The sequence below is a fragment of the Cervus canadensis genome, chromosome 10, assembly GCF_019320065.1.
Source record: "Cervus canadensis isolate Bull #8, Minnesota chromosome 10, ASM1932006v1, whole genome shotgun sequence".
NCBI lineage: Eukaryota > Metazoa > Chordata > Mammalia > Artiodactyla > Cervidae > Cervus > Cervus canadensis.
In genome coordinates, this window is record NC_057395.1 from 1,470,867 (window position 1) to 1,491,593 (window position 20,727).

Sequence of the window (20,727 nt, forward strand, 5' to 3'; positions counted from 1 at the left end):
AAGAAAAAAAGTTTCCTTTCAGGGATTTGGCTTCTCCAACAGAGGACCTTTATAAAAGACCCCATCTTCACATCAATACCTCAGCTGGTTTGGTCCTGCAGTTCCCAGGCTTTCTCCAGACGTCTCCCCCACAGTCAGTCCACAGTGGCCAGGGAACAGCAGGGTGCAGACAACAGCCTTCCAAAGGGGAAATGAGCAGAACTACCTGAGAACCAAACACCCACAACTGGAGCCTCTTCGATTCAGGCCAACACTGCCATTCCCGCTGACAAAGACTTCTCAGCAGATAAACAAGAAGAAAACAACATTCCCTGAGTCACAAATGATTTCATTTCCCTTCATTGCTCCTGAGGCTATGTGGGCATTTCTCCAGTTGGGGTGCAAAAACGCCTTCACACACTTCTTTTTATTTGGCTGTTAATAGACTTTCTCTCCAATCAGACGGCTACCTCTCAGCTGTGTGTATTAAGGACAGTGGAGGATACTTCTAGAAGAAAATATCCTTTTCCATTACAGACCCAGAATACTAGGAAATAATAGGAAAATTTTATAACTCCTACCTCACAAGAATAATAATGTTCAAAGGAGTTTTGCCAGACTAAATAGACAAGCAGGGGTCAACTCTTAAGAGAAAAAGCATAAAACTTTGACAGTGAAGATAATAAAACCCATATGGATAAAACTATATTTAAATATGGGACCTTTCAAAAAAAAAAAAAGAGTTCCATAGGAAAAATGTTACATATTTTTCTATTTGTTCATTAAAGTTGAGAAGACAGATCCACAAGCTTTGAAAAAGCCTTTTAAAGCATCGCAATGGTTTCTAACTATGACCAAACAGGAGCTAACTAGTTACATTTTCTGCTCCTTAAAAATTAGTTTATAATATCTTATTACTGAAATTATAAAAGAAGGCAAAATTGTGTCACAGCAGGAAATACACACATAATTCTACACTTTCCTGTGAAATATATTTCCAGAAAGAAATCTAGATGCAGTATTTTTGAATGCACAATGGCTATAAAGTACCGAATATACAGGTTGATTTGTAATATTAAAAGATGCATGTAAAAAATAACATAAAGGTTCTTAACAAACGATGCACATATGCAGAACACAGCCAGGAACCCTTCAGGGAAGGTCTACAAACTAAATAAAATCACAGGCACTGTTCTATATACCAATTCAATGGTCTATAAAAGCCATTAATAGCTTGAACATATCCAAAACTTCATACCCTCTTGAATGGAACATGAAACATGAGCTGTGTGGCCTTGAAAAGCAAAGATATCTGCAAATCACAGTTTATTAAATTTTCTTTGAAGCCACGGGAAAGGCAGAACTCATAAATATTGGGGAAATCAGTCCTGGGAAAACACAGTCTGAAAATGTATGCATTGTAAAGAGAGGACTCCTGATATACATGTCGTAATGGTTAAATATCACAATATTAAAAAAAAAAAAACACCTCTCACACAAGGTAATTTTAGAGCTGGTGTTTTGATGAAGCAAGCAATTTTTCCAACCCCAGGCCGTGTTTTGCAAGCGTGAGAGAAAGCTGGAGGCATCTGAGTCACCGGGGCCCACCCTCTCTGGTCCTGTGCACGGCATCCCCACTGCTGCCAACAGGAGGGGACAGGCAGAGACAGAGATGAAGGAAGAAGAGATCCCACAGTCAAAAACATCATCCCATCACTCTGCTCCTCTTTCCTCCAATTACATTTTGGTAAAACTTACTTTAAGAAAAACTTAATTTCTCGTATCCTAATTTCTATGAAAGTCACTCAGTCGTGTCCGACTCTTTGCCAACCCCATGGGCTATACAGTCCATGGAATTCTCCAGGCCAGAATACTGGGGTGGGTACCCTTTCCCTTCTCCAGGGGATCTTTCCACCCCAGGGATTGAAACCTTTGTAAAAATCTGCAGTTGGGATTAACATGCCATTTAAAACATCAATTCTATTGCTCAAAAACACAGACTTCTGGCACAGGTTTCTGTACTTGGGTAAAGAGTGGGGACAGGGTGGAGAAGAACTTTGCTTCTTGAAATGGGAGTTAATACATGATATCCTTGGAACAAGCTTTAGTGTCAGGAGATTGTGCTGGCATCACCCAGAGACACTGAGCAACGAAACAACGGTAACCACTCAACACGCATCCAGGGACATCTGTCGTCAGCAGCTCCCACGCAGCCAAGGCCATGAGCACCTGTAGCTCCTCAGTGGAAGCACTGCTGTGCAAGTCCTTCTAGTGAATAAGAAACACACTCCTAGCCTGCTGTACGCTTTTGATTCCACATGTAAGTGACATCACACAGTATTTGTCTTTCTGTGATTTATTTCACTTGGCACAATAATGCCCTCCAAGTCCATCCACGCTGTTGCAAATGGCAAAATTTCACTTTTTTAAAGAAGCAGACTCACAGGCAAAGAAAACTAGTGGTTACTAGGGGGAAAGAGGGAAGGATGGGAGAAGCAATTTAGGGTTTAGGGGTGCGGGATGAAGAGGTACAGACTATTGGGTGTAAGACAGGCTACAAGGATCTATTATACAACATAGGGAATATAGCCAATGGTTTATAATAACTATAAATGGAGCAGAATGTTTAAAAAATTGTGAATCACTATATTGACATCCTGCAACTTATAGAAAACTACACAGCACATATACTGTAATTAAAAAAAAATAATAATAATTTAAAAAGAGAAACGCAGCCCTGCCCTGGCTTTGACGACCACACTTCTGTTTTCCTCCTCTCTCTGCACTGGCCTCTCCTGGGTCCCCAGCATCTCCTTCTGCCAACTGAGTCCCCACACTGAGCCCTCGGGCATCTGAAGGGTCCTCGGAGCTCGGCCTCTGCCCTCCTGACCAGCACATGCTTCCTGGGCAGCCGCTCGGTTGACTCTGCCCCAAACTCTGAGTCACCTTTTCCATCCTCAGCTCCCAAACCTCCACGTCACCAGGCCTCCCCATGTGCCCCCAGCGCCTCTACTTTTACCTGCAGACAAGTAAACACCAGTTTCAACATGTCATGTCTCCCCAGCTATGATCCGCTGGAGTTTACCTGTCGGCACCTGACTATCCACCCAGCTGATTGGGCTGAAGCACAGAATTTTTGCTCACTGCCCTTTCTCTCTCATTTTTTATATCTAACCAAGGATTCAGGTCCCCTAGATTCCGCCCAAGAAATACATATTGCATCTCTGTCCCCTCGACCACCACCACCTCTGGTGATGATTTTTACAAGAGCAGCCTAGCAGAGTGTTTAAAGTTAAAAATTACAAGTTTCTTTAAAACTGTAAATTTTTTCAAGCCATTCTCCTTTTTCTTAAAGAGACACATGTAAAATTTGATCTATAGAAAATTAGGGGAAAAAAAAAGACAATTTAAACATTAACCAACCGAAATCTATTTTAACCATATCAAAAGAGGAAAATATAAAAGTAAATAAGGTAAAAATTAATTTTAAAAAAATAAAAGAAAAGAGAGGACATGTGATTCTCTGTGCTGACTCTGCAGTGAAAATGAGGCACTGAGCAAGGTTTCCCTGTTTATGTCACAAACATTTACTGAGTATTTTCTGTGTGCCAGAAACTGTGACAGCAATGGGAACTGGGGGGGAAATGGCAATGATCAGGTCCTGAAGCAAAGTTAAATGACAAAAACAAACCAGTAGAATAAAGAGCAAAAGATATGAATTAGTAGTTCACAGAAAAGGAGTATGAAAGTGTCCAACCGCACTCAACAGAGAAATGTGTATTAAAATATTTTCCACTTGTGAGATGGTCAAGCCACTCTGTTGAACAGCTTCATAGTGTCCTCAGGATAATGTCCTAACTGTATCATGAGCCCTTGACGACAGGCCACTCTGCCTCCCAAATGCCTCCAGGCTTCTCCTTCTACTCCTTTGCAAACCTAGAGGACTTCTACCATCTAAACAGCATCTTTCAAATTGTGTGTTGTAATCCATTAAAGACGTAAAATTGATTTGGTGGGACTCACCTAGCATTATTTTTAACGAATTACAGAGTAATAATAATGGCTACAACTTATAGCATTTACAAAGTGCATTCTTTGTGCCAGGAGGGGTCCTAAAGTGCTTAGTACACATTAACTCACTTGAGCTTCCAGGCACCTCTGTGAAGCAACCACTGTTACGATCCATACTTTACAGCTGAGAAAAGTTAAGGTCGAGGGTGTTTGTGAACTTGCCCCAAACACAAGGCTGCTGAGGGTACAGCTGGAATTTGGACCTGAGCCATCTATCTTCAAAGTCCAGGTCCTCGACCTCTATACCCCACTGCCTCTCAACATCAGAGCCCATCGTGAGGAGGAAGGGCAAGGATCACACTGCTTAAATGTTTACTGGAGTTACTGATGCATATATGGCTTCCCCCGTGGCTCAGACGGTAAAGAATCTGCCTGCAATGCAGAAGACTCGGGTTGATCCCTGGATCAGAAAGATCCCCTGGAGGAGGAAATGGCAACCCACTTCAGAATTCTTGCCGGGAGAATCCCTTGGACCGAAGAGCCTGGTGGGCTACCGTCCACGGGGTCGCAAGAGTCAGACACGACTGAACCAACTGAGCACGCACGCACGTGTTCCAGGTGGAATGTGTTTCTTGCGGAAGATCATATCAAAAGAGTTTGAATCCCTTTGATGCAAAAGGCTACTCGCCCCCAGAAGCCCCATCAGATACAGAGCTCACAACCTCTCTAGGTCCTCGGTTTTGCGGTCATCTTCTGGAGGGAGGCTGACTCTGCCTGCAGGGCTGGCCCACTTGCTCTGATCCCCCACCTCCACAAGCCTTCTCCCACTGGCTGCCTGCATCCTGCTCTTCTTACTCCCACCGCTTCATCCCCACACCTGATGTGGAGCCTCCCCTGGAGTAAGCCTCCAGTATTTGTGGAATGTGCAGATTAAAGCTTTTATCCCTGTTACTGAAAATCATACACACTCCATAAACAGACTTGAAAAAAATCCATCCCCTCATGCTCAGAAACAAATCTTTTCAGGTGAGCAGTGAAAATTCTCAGAATTCATTCATTCCAGGTGACGTTTGTGGGTGGTGCATGGCTGCACATGCCTACTGCACATGCGTCTGAGTCATGTGATGTGACCGCTGACAGAGGGACGCAGAGACGGGACTAGATACGGTAGGAGAAGGAGGCAGTTCCCTTCAGAAGTCATCAGTGGAAAAGAATATTTTTAAAATGTCTGTATGTGCATAACTGAGTCATTTTACTGTACGGCAGTTTGGCACAACACTGTAAAACAACTATACTTCAATTAAAAAAATTTTTAATTAAAAAAAAAAAAGAAACCAAAAGAAAAAAAGCAACCAGGAGCAGAGACCCCTGGCCACCCCACACCAGGCAACTGCCTTTCCTGCCCAAAGCACCATCTGGGGAGCACACTACACTTCACGGCACTGTTTTGGCTTCAGATCCGCAGCCCTCTGCTGCCAGTTTGCAAAGGAGCCCCGAAAGTTAATCTTTAATAGAATTACTCATCAATACGACGGCCCATCAGGAGGTTTCCTGCTCATTTATACTTACCTGAACATGGAGACACATCAAACCAAATTTATTGTCAGGGAATCACCTTTCCCCTGCGTGCTGAGGACAACTCGGGTGTGCAGTAGAGAGTGCCCAACACAGATGGTTATCAGCGCTTTGACACTGCCAGGCGACTGCCGCCAGGCTCCTAGACACACTCCAAAGGAAAACCGCCTCCTGTGACAGTGGTTTCACTTTCTTAAAACTGTTCCAGAATCAACCTATCCTGAGACAAAGTAAGTAGATGCTCTCATTTTCTCTGTTAAAAATGTTTTTATCTTCTAAAGGAAGACAAAATTCAAAAGGAAAGAAAAGAAACCTGAAACTCTCAGAATTCAAAAGTGCAGATGAGATGGTTTTCCTAAGGACTAAAATCAGTTACAAATGCAGGAATTAGGTCAATGAGTTCCCCGCAAGCAGCAGTGGGAATCCGCCAAGGCCAGGGGTGAGGCTCCCAGGAAGCTGGATGTGGGACCAGCCTCCCAGAGTGGGGACCCAGGGCTGGGCACTTCCAAGCTCCAGGCAGGTGCTGGCAGGGACGAGAGGGGGAAGGAAACACCAGGGGATTAGGAGAGGAAGAAGAGCTGAGAGCTTATTCTCAGGAAAGGAACTGTCTCGAAATTATTTTAATAGAAATAATAAAACAGCAGTGATGGAGCCAGCAGGAAGGTGTGTAGAAAGAGAAGGGGAATGAGGTGTGAGAAAAGAATGGAAGTAAGAGCCTCCCCAGGACTCTGGGGCCATCCCGAGACAGAGGAGCAGGAGGAGAGATGGCCTTTTTATCATCATCATCGCCATTCAGGTCACCACAGAGCACTGAGTGGTCCCCTGAGCTGTACCCATTAGTATATGCCCATCAGTCATCTATTTAATACATAGTATCAACAGTGTATATGTGAAAAGCACCCAACATTGATAACGTACATGTGAAGCTAGCACAAACGTTGTAAAGCAACTATGCTCCAATAAAAATTAATTAAAAAAAATAAAATCACCATCACTAGCATTCTAGACACAGAATAGACAAGTTTGAGGGTCCATTGTGAACAAGGGGATGTGGATGTTCATTTTTAATTCACAGTTAAATTCTTGAGTCCTTAAGAATTAATTTGGAGAGAGTTGTAATGACCAGCCCATCACCCCCAAGATCAGAAACATGGGCCAAGAAGTGGTCCAGGATGGCCAGTCCTCTAAATTAACTGGAAGAGCAGAAATGGAGAGAGGTTAGTACAGAAAGTGGGGATGTTTTCCAGTTAGTTTGTGTCAGTTCAGTTCAAGGTCCCTGTTCCTTCGTGTGGACAGAGAATGTAAAGTTTCTTTTTTTAGGGACCGGGATTGTTACATAAAGCAATAGGTCATGAGAAACAAAGATGATGTTTTCCATACAGGTGGAAGGTAAACACATTACAGATGCTGTGTCAGGAGAGACAAATGAGCATCATTCCCCGTCCTGGTCAAGCCACACCTCAATGGTCAGGACCATTCCAGACCCTGCGGGGCTGGGAGGGAAAAGGGGAAAGCTCCAGAGTGCCACGTAGGGGTGGGGCTGTCTGTAAGCTAACCTGGTGGGAGTGGGCCCCAGAAAGGGAAAAGCTAGCCACCAGGTCATTCTCTCTGGGTAAAACCCAGAGAGCTGTTTGGCATAGCTTGTGAAGAGTAAAACCGAGGTTCTGACGTCTTTTAGGAACAAGATCTTACACCATCTCCTGGAGCCTGACATTTGAGCCTTAGGAAGACAGTCATATGCAATCTTAACACTTACTCCTTATTTGAATCTATGACCCCCTCAACCAGACAACCCCCAGCCTGAAACTTGGGGTCTGCCCGAGAGGAACCTAACTGAAATCCTATCATCTTTTTTCTTGCAAGTCTGATGTAATAGAAAATTCTTAAATCATTTATGGCTCCTCAGAGCAGAGAAAATGGTCACCTCCAGAGCAAACGAAAGAACTTGATGTAGCTCCTTGAGCATGAAAAGGCTTGCTCCCTGAGGACCATCTCCTGAGTCACAGGCCAACTCGGGAAGTGACTTCAGCTCCCAAAGGCAGGAACAAGCACAGCCCTGCCCTGGCGCAGCCACTGCTCATCACCTGCAAACCACTCCAGGCAGAAATTCCTCACGGGCACTGTCAGCACTTATTCTAGCAATTTCATGGACTCATTTATCTGTTCACACAGCAAACACATTACCTTAGTCTGGGTTTTGCCAGAAGCAGATCCTGAGTCAGGGTTTGGGGCTGTGGTCTAATGGAAGCTGAAGAATTTGGGTCAGGAAGTGGCAATGGGACAGAAGGAAGGAGAGGCAGATGGGCAGGGCGGTTCCCAAGCCTGGAAGCAGGGAGGTTGATGCACAGACAAACTCTGGAAGATGGAGGAGGGAAGGCCTCTCTACCCTGGGCTCCCCAGGGCAGATGAGCGCAGATTCTGACGTCAGTAGGTAAGGGTGGGGCCTGGGGTTTCTGCTAGCTGCGTTTCTGATAGGCTCCCAGGTCCCGCCATGCACATTCATGGCTAAGGGCACAGACTTGACACCTTAGCGTGCTAACCCTAAGGCCACTCTGGGTCATCGGGCTTTCTCAGGTCATTGGACGAGGCTGCCCTGAGCAGGCATTGTTGCGGGCACTGCCGGCAGTTCTGCGCAGCAGGGCTGGGGCCTCCGGACAAGCCAGCATCTGGTACGTTCAGCGTTTACTCTGCGAGACTTGGAAGGCTGCTGGGGTCTGAGAGGAGGGAGGGACATGCCAGGACTTCTAGCTGCAAGGTTCAGACTGTGCGGCAGAGGAGCAAGGGCGGGAGTGCAGGGAGTGCAGCTGGGAGACTACCGCCCAGATCCAGGAAGGGACGAAGATGCCGCAAAGTACGAGGATTACAGAGATGTGCTGAAAACAGATCTAACAGACCTTTGCTTTCGTATGTTATAGATTAAATGTGGAGTGTAAGGGGGAAAGGAATCAAGGAGTACTCCAAGCTTTCAGACCTAAGCAACTGAAAGAACCAAGCTGCCATTACACAAGAAAGGAAGATGCGCAGGAACAGTCCAGAGAAACACCTGAGCCGCGTGGGGAACACACATTAGGTTTCAGATGCCTGCTCGGCATCCAAGCGATTGCGTGAAGAAGAGGTAGCACCTTGCCCATCCAGAGGTCAAAAGAAGCTGCCCAAGTGAGAGATGTGAAGTTGGGAATCATCTGCCTGCAGCCTGTCTTTAAGTTCTAAGGCCTTGTTTCCTAAGAACACAAACATTCTGTGTCACAGAAAATAGGCAGAGACAGAGACCGAGGCCTGAGCTTTGGGCACCACGATATCTGGAGGACGGGGCGGAACCCGAACTGGCAGAGGAGAAGGCAACGGGGTGAGCAGCGAGGAAGGAGGCCCCAGCAGCGTGATCTCAGAGAAGAGCAAGAACTGACGTGCTGAATGCGCCCGCAGACCAAGGAAAGGGTGCAAATACAGCTGGAAGGTGCAGCGGGAGAGGCCGCTGGTAGCCAGATGAGAACAGGCCTTATGGAGCCACGGGGTGCAAGGGCTTCATTAAAGGGGGTTTAAGAGATAACAGGAAGATGGAGGCAGCAGACAGAAGCTGATCCCATGGTTTACTGTAAGGGATAAAAGAGAAAATGAGGCAGTAGCTGGAAGGGGAAGTGGGGTAAGACAGATTTTCTCTAGGTGGAGGAGAAGACAGAGCGGATGCTCCAGGAGGGAAGGGCCAGAATCAGGGTGAAGGAGAGAGGAAGCAAGCATTGCTGGAGCAACGTCCTGACATAAGGAAGCTTAAAGCGTGGGTCCTAGGGAAAAAAATGTAAGTAGAAAGTTTAACAGGAGACCATAGGTTATCTCAGTATGATAGGAAATCTAAGCAAATTTTACTCTTTTGCTTCTAAATTGAGTATGATTAAACATAGGTCATAAAAAAAGACTCCAACATTCAACTATGTAAGAGGTCACTTCCCCAGTGACTCCTTTAAAAGGCAGTTGGAAAGGATCAAACAGTTTCTTTCGTATAATACACTGTGGCTTGACAAAAATCTATTTAGGAATAACATGTACTTGATCCAGTATATTTAATGTAAAAGATTCAAAGAGTCTCTCTGATGGTAACAAATAAAAACATTCAGAATGAATATTTCCTGTCTTTGCGGTGGTAAATGTCATTAGCCAAGTTTGTCTTCTAGTGCATTTTTCGATGGTGTGTGGTATTTATTTATCCCATGTTAGTAAGGAGTGAATAGTCACTGGCTTTCAATTTTCACATCAATCGCAGAAAAAAGATTCTATATTCTACACGGTCTGGTATTGAAATTGACTTAGCATCTCAGAACTGTCAAAAATTTCTTTTACGAAAAGGTTTGCTTTACAGAGACTATATAGCAGGTGTCATCCTTGACACTTGCATTCTGTATTCAGGCCGCTGTTCTCTGGAAAAGCGGCGTTAAAGAACGTCAGAAAAGGTCTTAGCGAGGCCGGGCCGTCACGCTCGGCGCCCCTCGGCTCCCTCTGCAGTCAGTTTCTGAGCTGGAGATGTCAGAGGCTCTGTGCTTCAGCTTCTAACGAGGACGAGAAGGATGCTATCAGCTGCCCAAGAACTCATCTTTGCTAACAGGTCAGCCTGTCACTTACTTTCCACTGTTAAAAATGGGAACCTCTGTTTCCATTCAAATTAGAAGAAGTATATATCAAGTAGGGGATTAAGGAATTCAGAACTTATTCCAAGGAAACCTCCCAACAGGTGTACTTATATAAAGGACCTGTTCTCTGCCCAGATGACAAACAGAAAAACAAATAAATGTATGTGAAATTGCTCTCTTCCAGCTCTTTCTTTCCCATGACTGCCCCTGTGTTTTGTTAAGTGGGCCTAATTTTCTCCACATTTATTTTAACTGTGTCCCCTGAATCACCAGCAGGCTGCAAGGGATGTCATTCAATTTTACCAATGAGAAACCGCTAACCTTAATCCACAGAGCAACTGGGCCTGAGGTAAAAAATCCACAAGTCCAGGTGTTTCTGACAGGAGCAAATGGACACTGTTGCATGTGCCTCCATCCTGAAACAAAGAGGGCTTGCTCAGCTGGAGAGGGGGCAAGGGGATGAGGGGAGGGCTGCAAATTGCTGCCCGGTCAGAGCAGAAGTGACTCCTTCTCACAGGCACCCACCCCAATACCTTAAGACCACTTAGGACACGGTTTTCCTCTTCATCATCTCACTTCTCTCTGAGTAGGATGCAGTTCTACACATCTCAGGAAACAGAGCTAACTCAGCAGTCTTTCTGAAAACCCAAGGGGCCATGAAGCATGAAGGGGCTGTGGAAGAATGCTTTGCCCTAAAGCAGGGATGCCCAAACTCCAGGATCTAATGCCTGATGATCTGACATGGAGCTCATGTAATAGAAATAAGGTGCACAATAAATGTAATGCACTTGAATCATCCCAAAACCATCCCCACCACACCCCTACTCCGTGGAAAAATTGTCTTCCATGAAACCAGTCCTTGGTGCAAAAAGGTTGGGGACTGCTACTCTAAAGGAAGGACAGTCTGAGATCCACCTGCAAGAGCTTTCACACCTGTGATGACAACACCTGGGCTGGCAGCTCTGTCCAGAAAAGTTTTTTATAAAAGAACATGTCCCCTCACCCTTGGGGTCCCCACAAACCTCGGTGTCACTATTTGCCAATGTCTCTCTACTTTTTCACACTGGAAGAATGTCCTGGTTCAGCCATCCCTGACCAAAGATATTTATTTGTTCAGAAGCTTCCCCCACCCCAATTTTTTTTTGTCTAAACTGTATAATCTATCAAGGGATGAACTTTTGCCAAAAATTGCCTTTCAAACTGGCCCGTTTGTCCATCAATGGATGGGTGACTATCCCAACCAACACACCTCTTCACCCACAGACTGTTCCTCTGCCTGCCTATGTCCCCAGCCATCATGTCACTCAATGAAACCAAACCAGTACATCACCTCCTCCCAAAGCACCCATCCTCACAACTGATGGGTCTAGTTGGGTGAGCTCTGAATACACCAGCAACGAGGACGATGGTTTTCCACTATGAAAAGAGGCCAAGAAAAGAGGGGATAAAAACACTTCTCTGCCAAGCAGTAAACCCCCAAGCTTGACATCAAGAACAAAAAGTTCCAGGGGACTTCCCTGGTGGTCCAGTGGCTAAGACTCTGAGCTCCCAATGCAGGGCACCTGGGTTCAAACTCTGGTTGGGGAACTAGATCCCACATGCCTCAGCTGAGACCCGGCTCAGCCAAATAAATAAATAATAAATGTTAAAAAAAAAAAATAAAAAGTTCCAAAGCAATTAATACAAACATGAAACCATCAAAACTGCTGATGTCGTAAACAAAATTTATCAACAGCCACTAAGAATTCATTAAAAGTAAATTTATTGTTTGTTTAAAAAAAAAAAACAAAAACAACTGTGCAATATGTGCTTCTCAAGACATTTGGACTCTGGCTTGTTGCTCATCTCTTCTCAGGCTTCAGTTTGGCCAGGCTAAACGAGAAACACGGTACAGACACACGGTTAGTGAGCACAGGTAAGAGAGACAACCACGACGCGTGTTTGCTATTCTCTCAAAAGCCTACAACGTGTGATCCAAACTACAACATCGAGTTTTAAGATCTGATCGTGTTCATTGTGTTCTGAAGACAATTACATACTGAAAAGGGAACGACAGCCATATATCTGATTTCAACCAAACAAGGTTTCAAATGAAATTATCCTTTACCTCGTACAGAACAGGATGAAACCATGCTGGAGGGACCCAGGGAATCATTGTCAACGTAATTGGGGGATTCAATTTTAATGGTGACAAAGCACCATGGCTTTTGCGTTCATGGTCCGGGGGTGACAGGCCCTCAGCCGTCATGTGTCACAACAGCAAACGAAGCTCCTTATAAGGCGCGAGCGGGGTCACGTCCAGGAAGCTTCAATTTCAGACGGCAGACAATGCTAGGACATTGAGAACGATTCTAATTTTTCAGGCAGAGTAGCATCAAATTACACTTATTCCAGGGTGAAAAGGGGGGAAAATACATAATTTTAAGTGCTGATTATACAGTCCCAAATAAGCAAGTTTATTATCTTTTTGATTATTTCATTCTGGAGATGGAAACTCACCAAAAAACACATTGCTTAATGATGCTGTTGCTTTCTTTGAAAAGCAGACACATTTAAAACATTAAACAGCAGATCTCTCTCCTTCTAAAGAACAGACTAAGTTCCCTCTTCGGCGGCAATTTCAGACAATTGCAGAATTCTAGTAAACATTTTATGGTATTAAATTTGAATAGCCAAGCATTCGAGAACCAGACATATCCAAAGGAATCTGTGATATATCAGAGGGCACACAATTCCATGATATTCGAAAAAGAACGAAGGCTCTAAATCAGACCCTCCCTCTGCCCTGCACTTTCACAAAGAATGATCACATCAACAAAGTCACGTTGATCTGTTTCGTAGAGAAACTCAGGTTTCTCAGATCCAAAGCCATTTTAATTAAGGCTGTGGGAGTGCATCAGGGGCAAGAGAAGGTGTCCTACAAGGAGAAGTCATTCAAACAAGGGACACGTTACATTTGTCATTTGATTCCTTACGGATTTACATTTGTGACTTAGAACTTGCATTAAGGCAGCTTTCGCATTTCATATACTCCATAATTTATAAGCAGACATATAAATATGACTCCCAATATTCTTTCCTAGAGCTGTTTATCAATAATTAAACCATTTTTTATGACTATTCAATACTCAAAGTAGAAAACCATGTCATCTGTATAGACCAGCGAATAAAAATACCTATTTAAGGTGCCATGGATTCCCGCAGTACAGTCTTACATATATATATATATAAAAGCACGTGTAAAACAGAGAGCTAGCGGGAAGCTGCTGCCTCGCACAGGGCCCCGCGCTCTGTGATGACTGAGAGGGGCAGGATGGGAGGGAAGCTCAAGAGGGAGGGGACACATGGATACAGAGGGCTGATTCAGTTGTACAGTGGAAACACAACACTGTAAGGCAATCATACACTCCAATAATAAAATTTTTTAAAAATATGGTATATCTATTTGGCCCTCATCAAATGTAACCAAAACTCACAGACAACTTACAGGGGAAGGGAGAGATTGTGTGTGTTTTGGGAGCAGGGGAGGGGGATGGTGGGGAGCAGAGCCTGTGATCCTAATTTGAAGAAAAGCATATCATTATTCCCTCAAGAGACTAAAAAGTTCACCTGCCTAAAAAGCTAGATATGTAACATCTAATGCTCCTTTCCCTTACTCTTTGCTTTGCTTACTCTTTGCTTATGAAACAAATCATAACATCCCCCACCACACACACCACCCCCCCCACATCTCCTTACAGTATTCTAAGAAATTAAATGCACATACACTTTGATTAAGGTATTTTAAAGCAACAGCACTAAGGGAATCTCATCCTGTTTTCCTCTAAAGAACAAAAAGGAAGAAAGAGATTCATTTTAAATCTTACTATCTTCCCCTCTGTTGTTACAAAAAAAAGGAAACATAAAAAGAATCAACCCAAAAGTCTATTTAGTCTCAAATAATTAGATTCAGTAGGTACGGAGGCAGTATAAAAAATGTTTTGAAAAATCTAACAATGCTTTATGAGTCTTCTCAAATGCTAAGAACATATCATAATGGTATGAAGGAGTGCCAAGAGACAACCAAAGAAAAAGTGTATTTTACTCTAATAAAGGGTCCTCAACTCATTTTCAAGGAGGAGTATTCGCCAAGCTTCAACCATTTCCCTAAAGGAAACCAGAGGCAAGAGGGCCACGTTCCAGGGAACTAGACAAGATACTGCAACCTGTTAGGATATATCTGCATTCTCCATGTGGTGGTGTGTGGCTCTCCTGGGAGGAAAAAAGAACAACTCTGTTTTGTGGAATTCATGCACTTCCTGGGGTAAAAGTACTCCTGACACAGCTAATTTGAAGCTACCTGCATGTAGCATCAGCGCTCTGCCGATACAGTGGGCATAAATCACCTCAAAAGCAGAGATCATAGTGAAATATAATAAAAGGATTAGGAAGTGACGAGTTTTGAGTATTCGTTATCTTTGTCATAGAAGCCATCTAATTTTTAATAATGGCTGGGTTTAACAGTCAGTTGGCAAAATTTCCAAAAATTGAACAACTCTCACAAGTCAGCATGGGCTTACTCCAGCATACCTGTCCCAGAAAAGGGTGAATGTCCATGCGTTTCTCAGTAGCCATTCTTAAACATTGGGAGGCTATGAACTTAGTTTTTAGGAAAAAACCTTCAGCCCCTGCACATAAACAAAAAAATGTGATTTTGAAAGACACTCAGGCCTTTGAGGTTACAGATCAGTCGCCATTGTCACAGAGCTGGCTTTCGCTACAGGTTAGAGGTATAATCTACAGCATTTCATCTAGTGTATGTGTCTCAGTCGCTAAGTCGTGTCCGAGTCTTTGCAACCCTGCGGACTGTAGTCCACCAGGCTCCTCAGTGCATGGGATTTCCCAGGCAAAAATACTGGAGTGGGTTGCCATTTCTTTCTGCAGGGGATCTTCCTGACCCAGGAATTGAACCCAGTCTCCTGCATTGGCAGGCAGATTCTCTACCACTGAGCCACCAAGGAAGCCCAGAATCTGATCTAGGGAAAACATCATATGTTTTATAGAACTTTTAGCTCAAAAAAATTGCGTAGGGTTGCATTCAGGGTCCCTTTGAAAGAAAATAAATTTGCCAAGTGCCCCCACACTCACCATTCCTCTGGCCCCAAAAAGAAAACTGTACCATAAAGCCTCTCTTATTCTAGAGTTGCACGTTATAGAAAAAAATAATGTCTAATTAAAATAATGTATAAATTTCTAAAATAATTTATAAACAAACTAGAATTTTGCTTATTTCGTATTCCATGAGGAGACCAGAGTACTGAATCCATCAGATAATGGTTGGCTGATGAAGGAAACCTACAGGCCTTCAGGAAGACTTCACTCAGGAGGAGGTTATAGAAGCAGGACTGGTCTCCAGGCCAGATGTGTACATTTTAGGGGAGGTTTCCTCTTATTTCATAGTTTCTGATTCAAAGAAGACAGGGGTGCAAACTCCCTCAATGTTAATTGATGGGCAACAGCCTAATCTCTGTGTGTTATATAGATGCCTGATTATGAGCTGAGAAGTCTTCTGCCTAACACCAAAATGGAAATAAAGTAGCAGTTAGAGCAATTCTATCCGTCAGTGTTCCTGGACATGAAAATATAATGATGAAAGATGATCTACCTGAAAATGCATTCAGGAGGAGTGGTATATCAACAAGAAAAACTCCCGTATAAAAGGATGCTAATTCTAGTGTTCTGAAGCACTGAATATGGAAATGTGATCGTATTTAATTTAAAGCTGATACTGCTCATGGGCCAGGCTCCGTGTTCTCTACGCCTATAGTTTACTTCCTCCATGCACGTGACTTAGCTCTGGCTGAGTCCATCCACAGGACACATCTGGTGTGAGTGCAGCCTGCAGGTTGGGCTTGAGTCCTCAACTTCGTGGTCTTGACTTATCTATAACTCCCTGAGTTATTGAGGTCAACCTCAGGACCATAAATCAGGAAATTCTATGAAAACAAAAACTCTTGTACACATTTTACAATTAAAAAAAGCTAAAAGGAAGGGATTCATAATGCAGGATAACTACTTTTTGAAGAGTTAAGTGGTGATACCATCTGTTTTCAATTTTAAACCATCATCTTGATATGTTTAGGGTTTTAATTTATGGAACAATCAAGCAATCTTTATATTTAACATTAAATACCTGAATATTATAAATCACCTCCAATGAACATTTATGGGAGAGTTTCAGAGCAACTTCTGAACAACTTGTCACTTTTATTGTGTAGCCATGATTTGTAAAAAAATGATATGCTAAGTAATCCTAGAGTATAATTTAGGGGCACAAAAACAACTGTCAGGAAACAGGCAGAGACTGCATTTAATGAAATCTTTACCGACTGAAGTAATAAGTATTAAATTAATCAACACAGCTTAATTGAAGCTCTATTTGTAACATTTTTTTAGACGTTATTAATGAGCCTTTATGCACTACCACTAACTTGAGCTCCATGTTCAGTGTCAACAATGAACCATTGTTCACACACACAAAAGAATAAACAGGGGCTGTGAGGGCCCTTTGTCTCTGTCCCTCCTTCCTCTCAACAGTTATTTACATGGTTGGCAAGATAGCATCTTTCAGGCACTTTAAAAGGGTCTGAAATAGCTCCAGTGAAATCCTTCAGTAAAACACACAGCAGTGAAACCTGGGAGTTAGAGAGGACTGTCAGCAGATCTCAAAGACAAAGTCCTAAAACCTGGCGCTGGCCTGGCACTCACAGTGGGGACGGGCCAGCCCCGCCTGGTAGCACCTACCTGAACATGTCTCCCAAGCCCCTCAGCTTCCCCTTCTTGGCTTTCATCTTCTCCTTCTCCTTGTCTCTGTCTTTCTTCTTTTCTTTGCCTATTTTCTCTTTCCTCCGATCGGGCTTCTCGCCTCTGTCTTGGTTTCCATTCATCTGTCTCTCCAGAGAGTGGGAAGGCTGGTCGCTGGCTGTGGATACAGATTCCCTTCCTGATCTCGAACTTTCTTCCGTGTCTTCTTCCACTTAGAAGGAAACAAACACACAAAAAAGATAAGGAACATGGGGAACCAAAGGGATAAAAATAAGGAGGCTGAAGTGGTGTGAGGGTTTCTTTCCCAAATTTCCAATGAGGCTTGCAAACGTTGTTTATTCTGAGTAGAATTAGAATGGAACATGTGATGTGGATGACTACCATGCATGTGTGTACTCCTGCGTGAAGATAATGGGCCAACGGTAAGGGTAATAGTTACAGTAATAGCAATGGTAATAGTATAGCATTAGTAATAGCAACAGGATATTATTAGTAACAGTATAGTATTAGTGTGGTAATAGTAATCTGAGTCCCAGACCAGATGGATTCCCTCATGTTGATATGGAGTCTGTACTGCTGTGGGGATAAGCAAGCCCTCATCATACAGCTGACCCCAAAGGTCCTCAGTTCCACATTTGTAAAATGAAAACAAGCAGCCTCTCACCAACAGCTTCCTTTCCTCTTGGGTAAGGGGGATGAAGCTCCACCCCAGCCCCTCAAGAATTTGTTCAATTGCACCACTCACTTAAGCACACCGATGTCAACACAGGACTTCTTTCCTCAGCCTCCCAAATATGTCCGTTTGTGATTTCTGCATAGAGAAGACTGGATGTTCACAGCCTAACTTTTTCCTTATATTGTCACTACATTGTCCTTGTGAGGCCAACTTTACAAGCCAATGTTACTGTATGTTCTAATCTGAAATAATGTTGTGCTTTGGTTGACACAATGGCAGGTGAACAGAGGTGGATGGAGTCATGAAGGCATAAATCCACAGCCTCACAGTCCTCTGAACTTTGCAGATAAAAGCTATACTTAGAGATAACAATATTCCATCCTTTGAAGCAACACTTAGTCAGCATATGGTCCAAGGGTGTACCCCCAACTTTTTGCATTTGAAAGAATGGCAAGTTTCCACCTCCAAAAGAACTTCAGGAATTTCTATTTTAGGAAGCAATAGATGCACACATGCACAGCCATCCTCATAAATCCTTTACCAGATTAGTTGCCTAGGGTTTTTCCAAATATAGTCTAAGAATTATTGGGGCTCCAGGGTACCTCTTGAAATCTGAGGTCATTTCTGCCCCCCTGCATCAAGAAAAAAAAAGTAGGAATCAGTGTTTTTGAGCTTCTTTTAACACAGAACCATATAAGACAGAAATCTTTCACAAAGAACTGACCTCTAGATCAAGTGAATATACCTTCAAGTGAAATTCAGTCTTGCCTCTCCACCAAAACTTGAGTTAGCAAGACACAAAATTACGAGTATAATAAAACTAGTCTCAGTATCATCTTACTTATAAGACAGAAACACTCACAGCCTTGGAAAACAAAACTTAGGATTACAAAAGGGGAAGAGTGGGGGAGGGATAAATTAGGAGTTTGTAAAATATACATGCTATTATACATAAAATCTATAACCAACAAGGACCCACTGTATAGCAAAGGGAATTCTACCCAATATTCTATAATAACCTACATGGGAAAAAAATCTGAAAAGTATGGATATATGTATATACACCATTGAATCTTTGCTGTACACTGCAAACTAGCACAACATTGCAAATCAACTATGTTCTAATGTGAAATAAAAATCAAATGAAAAAAACGACATGTTAGTATCTTAGTGTTCCGCTATTAAACTCTCACAGATCTTAGAAGATACGAACAAATGATGGTACAACCTTAACCAAGTTAAAAAGAATTTTTAATGCTAATTATTTAGCTAATACCCAAAGAAAGTGTAGAATTCTTTTGTTTTCACACTTGATTAAAAACATAAGGCAACCTATTTCCCATCCCATCCCAGGCTACAGTCAAATGGTAAAATTACCACTGTGTCTAAATCCAGAAGGTACTTTGGAAGTCACTTAGACCAACGTCTTCCATGTCTTGCTAAGGAAACAGAGGTTTGGGGCCGGCACACTGCCAGTGTGGGGCTCTCTGCACTGTATTCTGGCACAGCTGTACCTCAGCCAGACCTTCACGTGTTTCTCTGATCAGCTCTGTTTGTGATTGCTCAGTTCCATGCTTCATATAGCATGGATGCAGGTCATCTATCATGCAGTCACTCCACTCTCTGCCCAGAAGATCATTCCAGCAGCTGGCACCAGATCTCAAGAAACCCACTGCCAGTCTTGTGTGGTCGGCCAGCGCTGTGACTAGTGGCTGCTACTGATGAAATCACTCCCGTAGTTCAAACCAATACACACAGGGACTCAAGGACGGGCTTCCAACCAAAGAGATGAGCAGGAAGGCTGGCTTCCCTCTGCACTGGGGTAACTAGCTGGGAGCCACTCTCCTCCTCCAAGGGACAAGCAAGCATTTTCAAAAGCTGATCATTTTTGTCTCTGTCAATTCCGATGGAAATAGGAATGGAGCGGGTTTGTTAGAGAAAGCCAGTTCCAACTTTGAGATGGGCGTTGCTAGAGAAAATCCACAGCCTGACAAATAAATGCTGAGTCACGGCTGTGGTGGCTGTGCTGCACACGCAAGGCAGGAGAGAGAAACGGACCTGGCCCAGGGAGGTCTCGCTGCGTGGCCCTTCCAATGGGTGCTCTCCAAGAGAATGGAAAACATAGCTTCAGCGGGGTTGCAGCCTCTTGTCTGAAAACACAAACCACCGCTTCCACACTTTGGGGGAAATGAGTGTGGTCTCGACTTGGAGGCAGTGGACCAAATCATGATGAAAACAGCTCTCAAAAGTATTCAGGAGCTGCAAAACCTATTGGTATATATACTTAAGTTAGATAAAGGGATGCTAGTCAATATTCTACAAGTCCTGCAGGCAAAACTCATTTTACCTACCTGTCCAAAGTGCTTTCTACAAACTTTTATTGTTGTACTTCTTGTGTGATACAGTCACAGGTCTGTCTGCCACTCTCTAAGCTTCTAAAATGAGAAGACCACTGGACAGACAGAAGCTGCGTATGAATGACTTTAACAGGAAGATTAGTGGTAAACTCGACTCATGGCTTTTTCCAACCAGACAAACTTTTACCCAATCTCCACATATCACTATCCTCCGACTTCAAAACGATGCCTATGTTCCTCTAATTAAGCCTGACAACACCAGCCACACCCCAGTGACAGGAACCACAGGGAGGTCGTTGTTCTCGGTCAAGCTCTCATCGGTTTCTGGTAGGGCGTTATACTATTCTTGTTAATGCTGCACATACCGTCTAAGGGATTGTATGACCCTCTACAATGTCTGAAACTATAAACAAAAAAACGAGCTCAATAAACATAAATGATTTCGTCTTCCACAGCGACCATTATCATAAATCATGAATGGAAGATCAGGAGCGATTCTGCTAGTTTTCTGCCTAATAGTTTTGGCAGAAGCACACGGGGCATATGTCTGCTCTTGGCTCTGACACAGAAAAAAGGCAGCGCCTTCATAACTAACTATATGCTGAAGTCACATTTGTTGCCAATTCCTTTCATATTCCCAATAATTTCCTGGTGTATGTAATACAACTTATCTTCAGAAGTGGGTGAAGCAGAGAAAATTAGTATT

The 20,727-nt window shown here is 43.4% G+C and overlaps 1 protein-coding gene across 20 annotated transcripts in view; it reads right to left on the bottom strand.

Moving 5' to 3' along the window:
- PARD3 (par-3 family cell polarity regulator) overlaps positions 1-20,727 on the bottom strand; it is a 561,862-nt gene that overhangs the window by 161,993 nt on the left and 379,142 nt on the right. For 18 of the 20 annotated variants that reach the window (XM_043480525.1, XM_043480524.1, XM_043480531.1 and 15 more), the window contains one exon: positions 16,968-17,199. In XM_043480525.1, coding sequence (XP_043336460.1) covers positions 16,968-17,199 — 232 coding nt within the window. Of the gene's footprint in view, positions 1-11,929; positions 12,057-16,967; positions 17,200-20,727 lie in introns of those variants that run through there. The other 2 variants (XM_043480533.1, XM_043480532.1) reach the window with 1 other exon arrangement.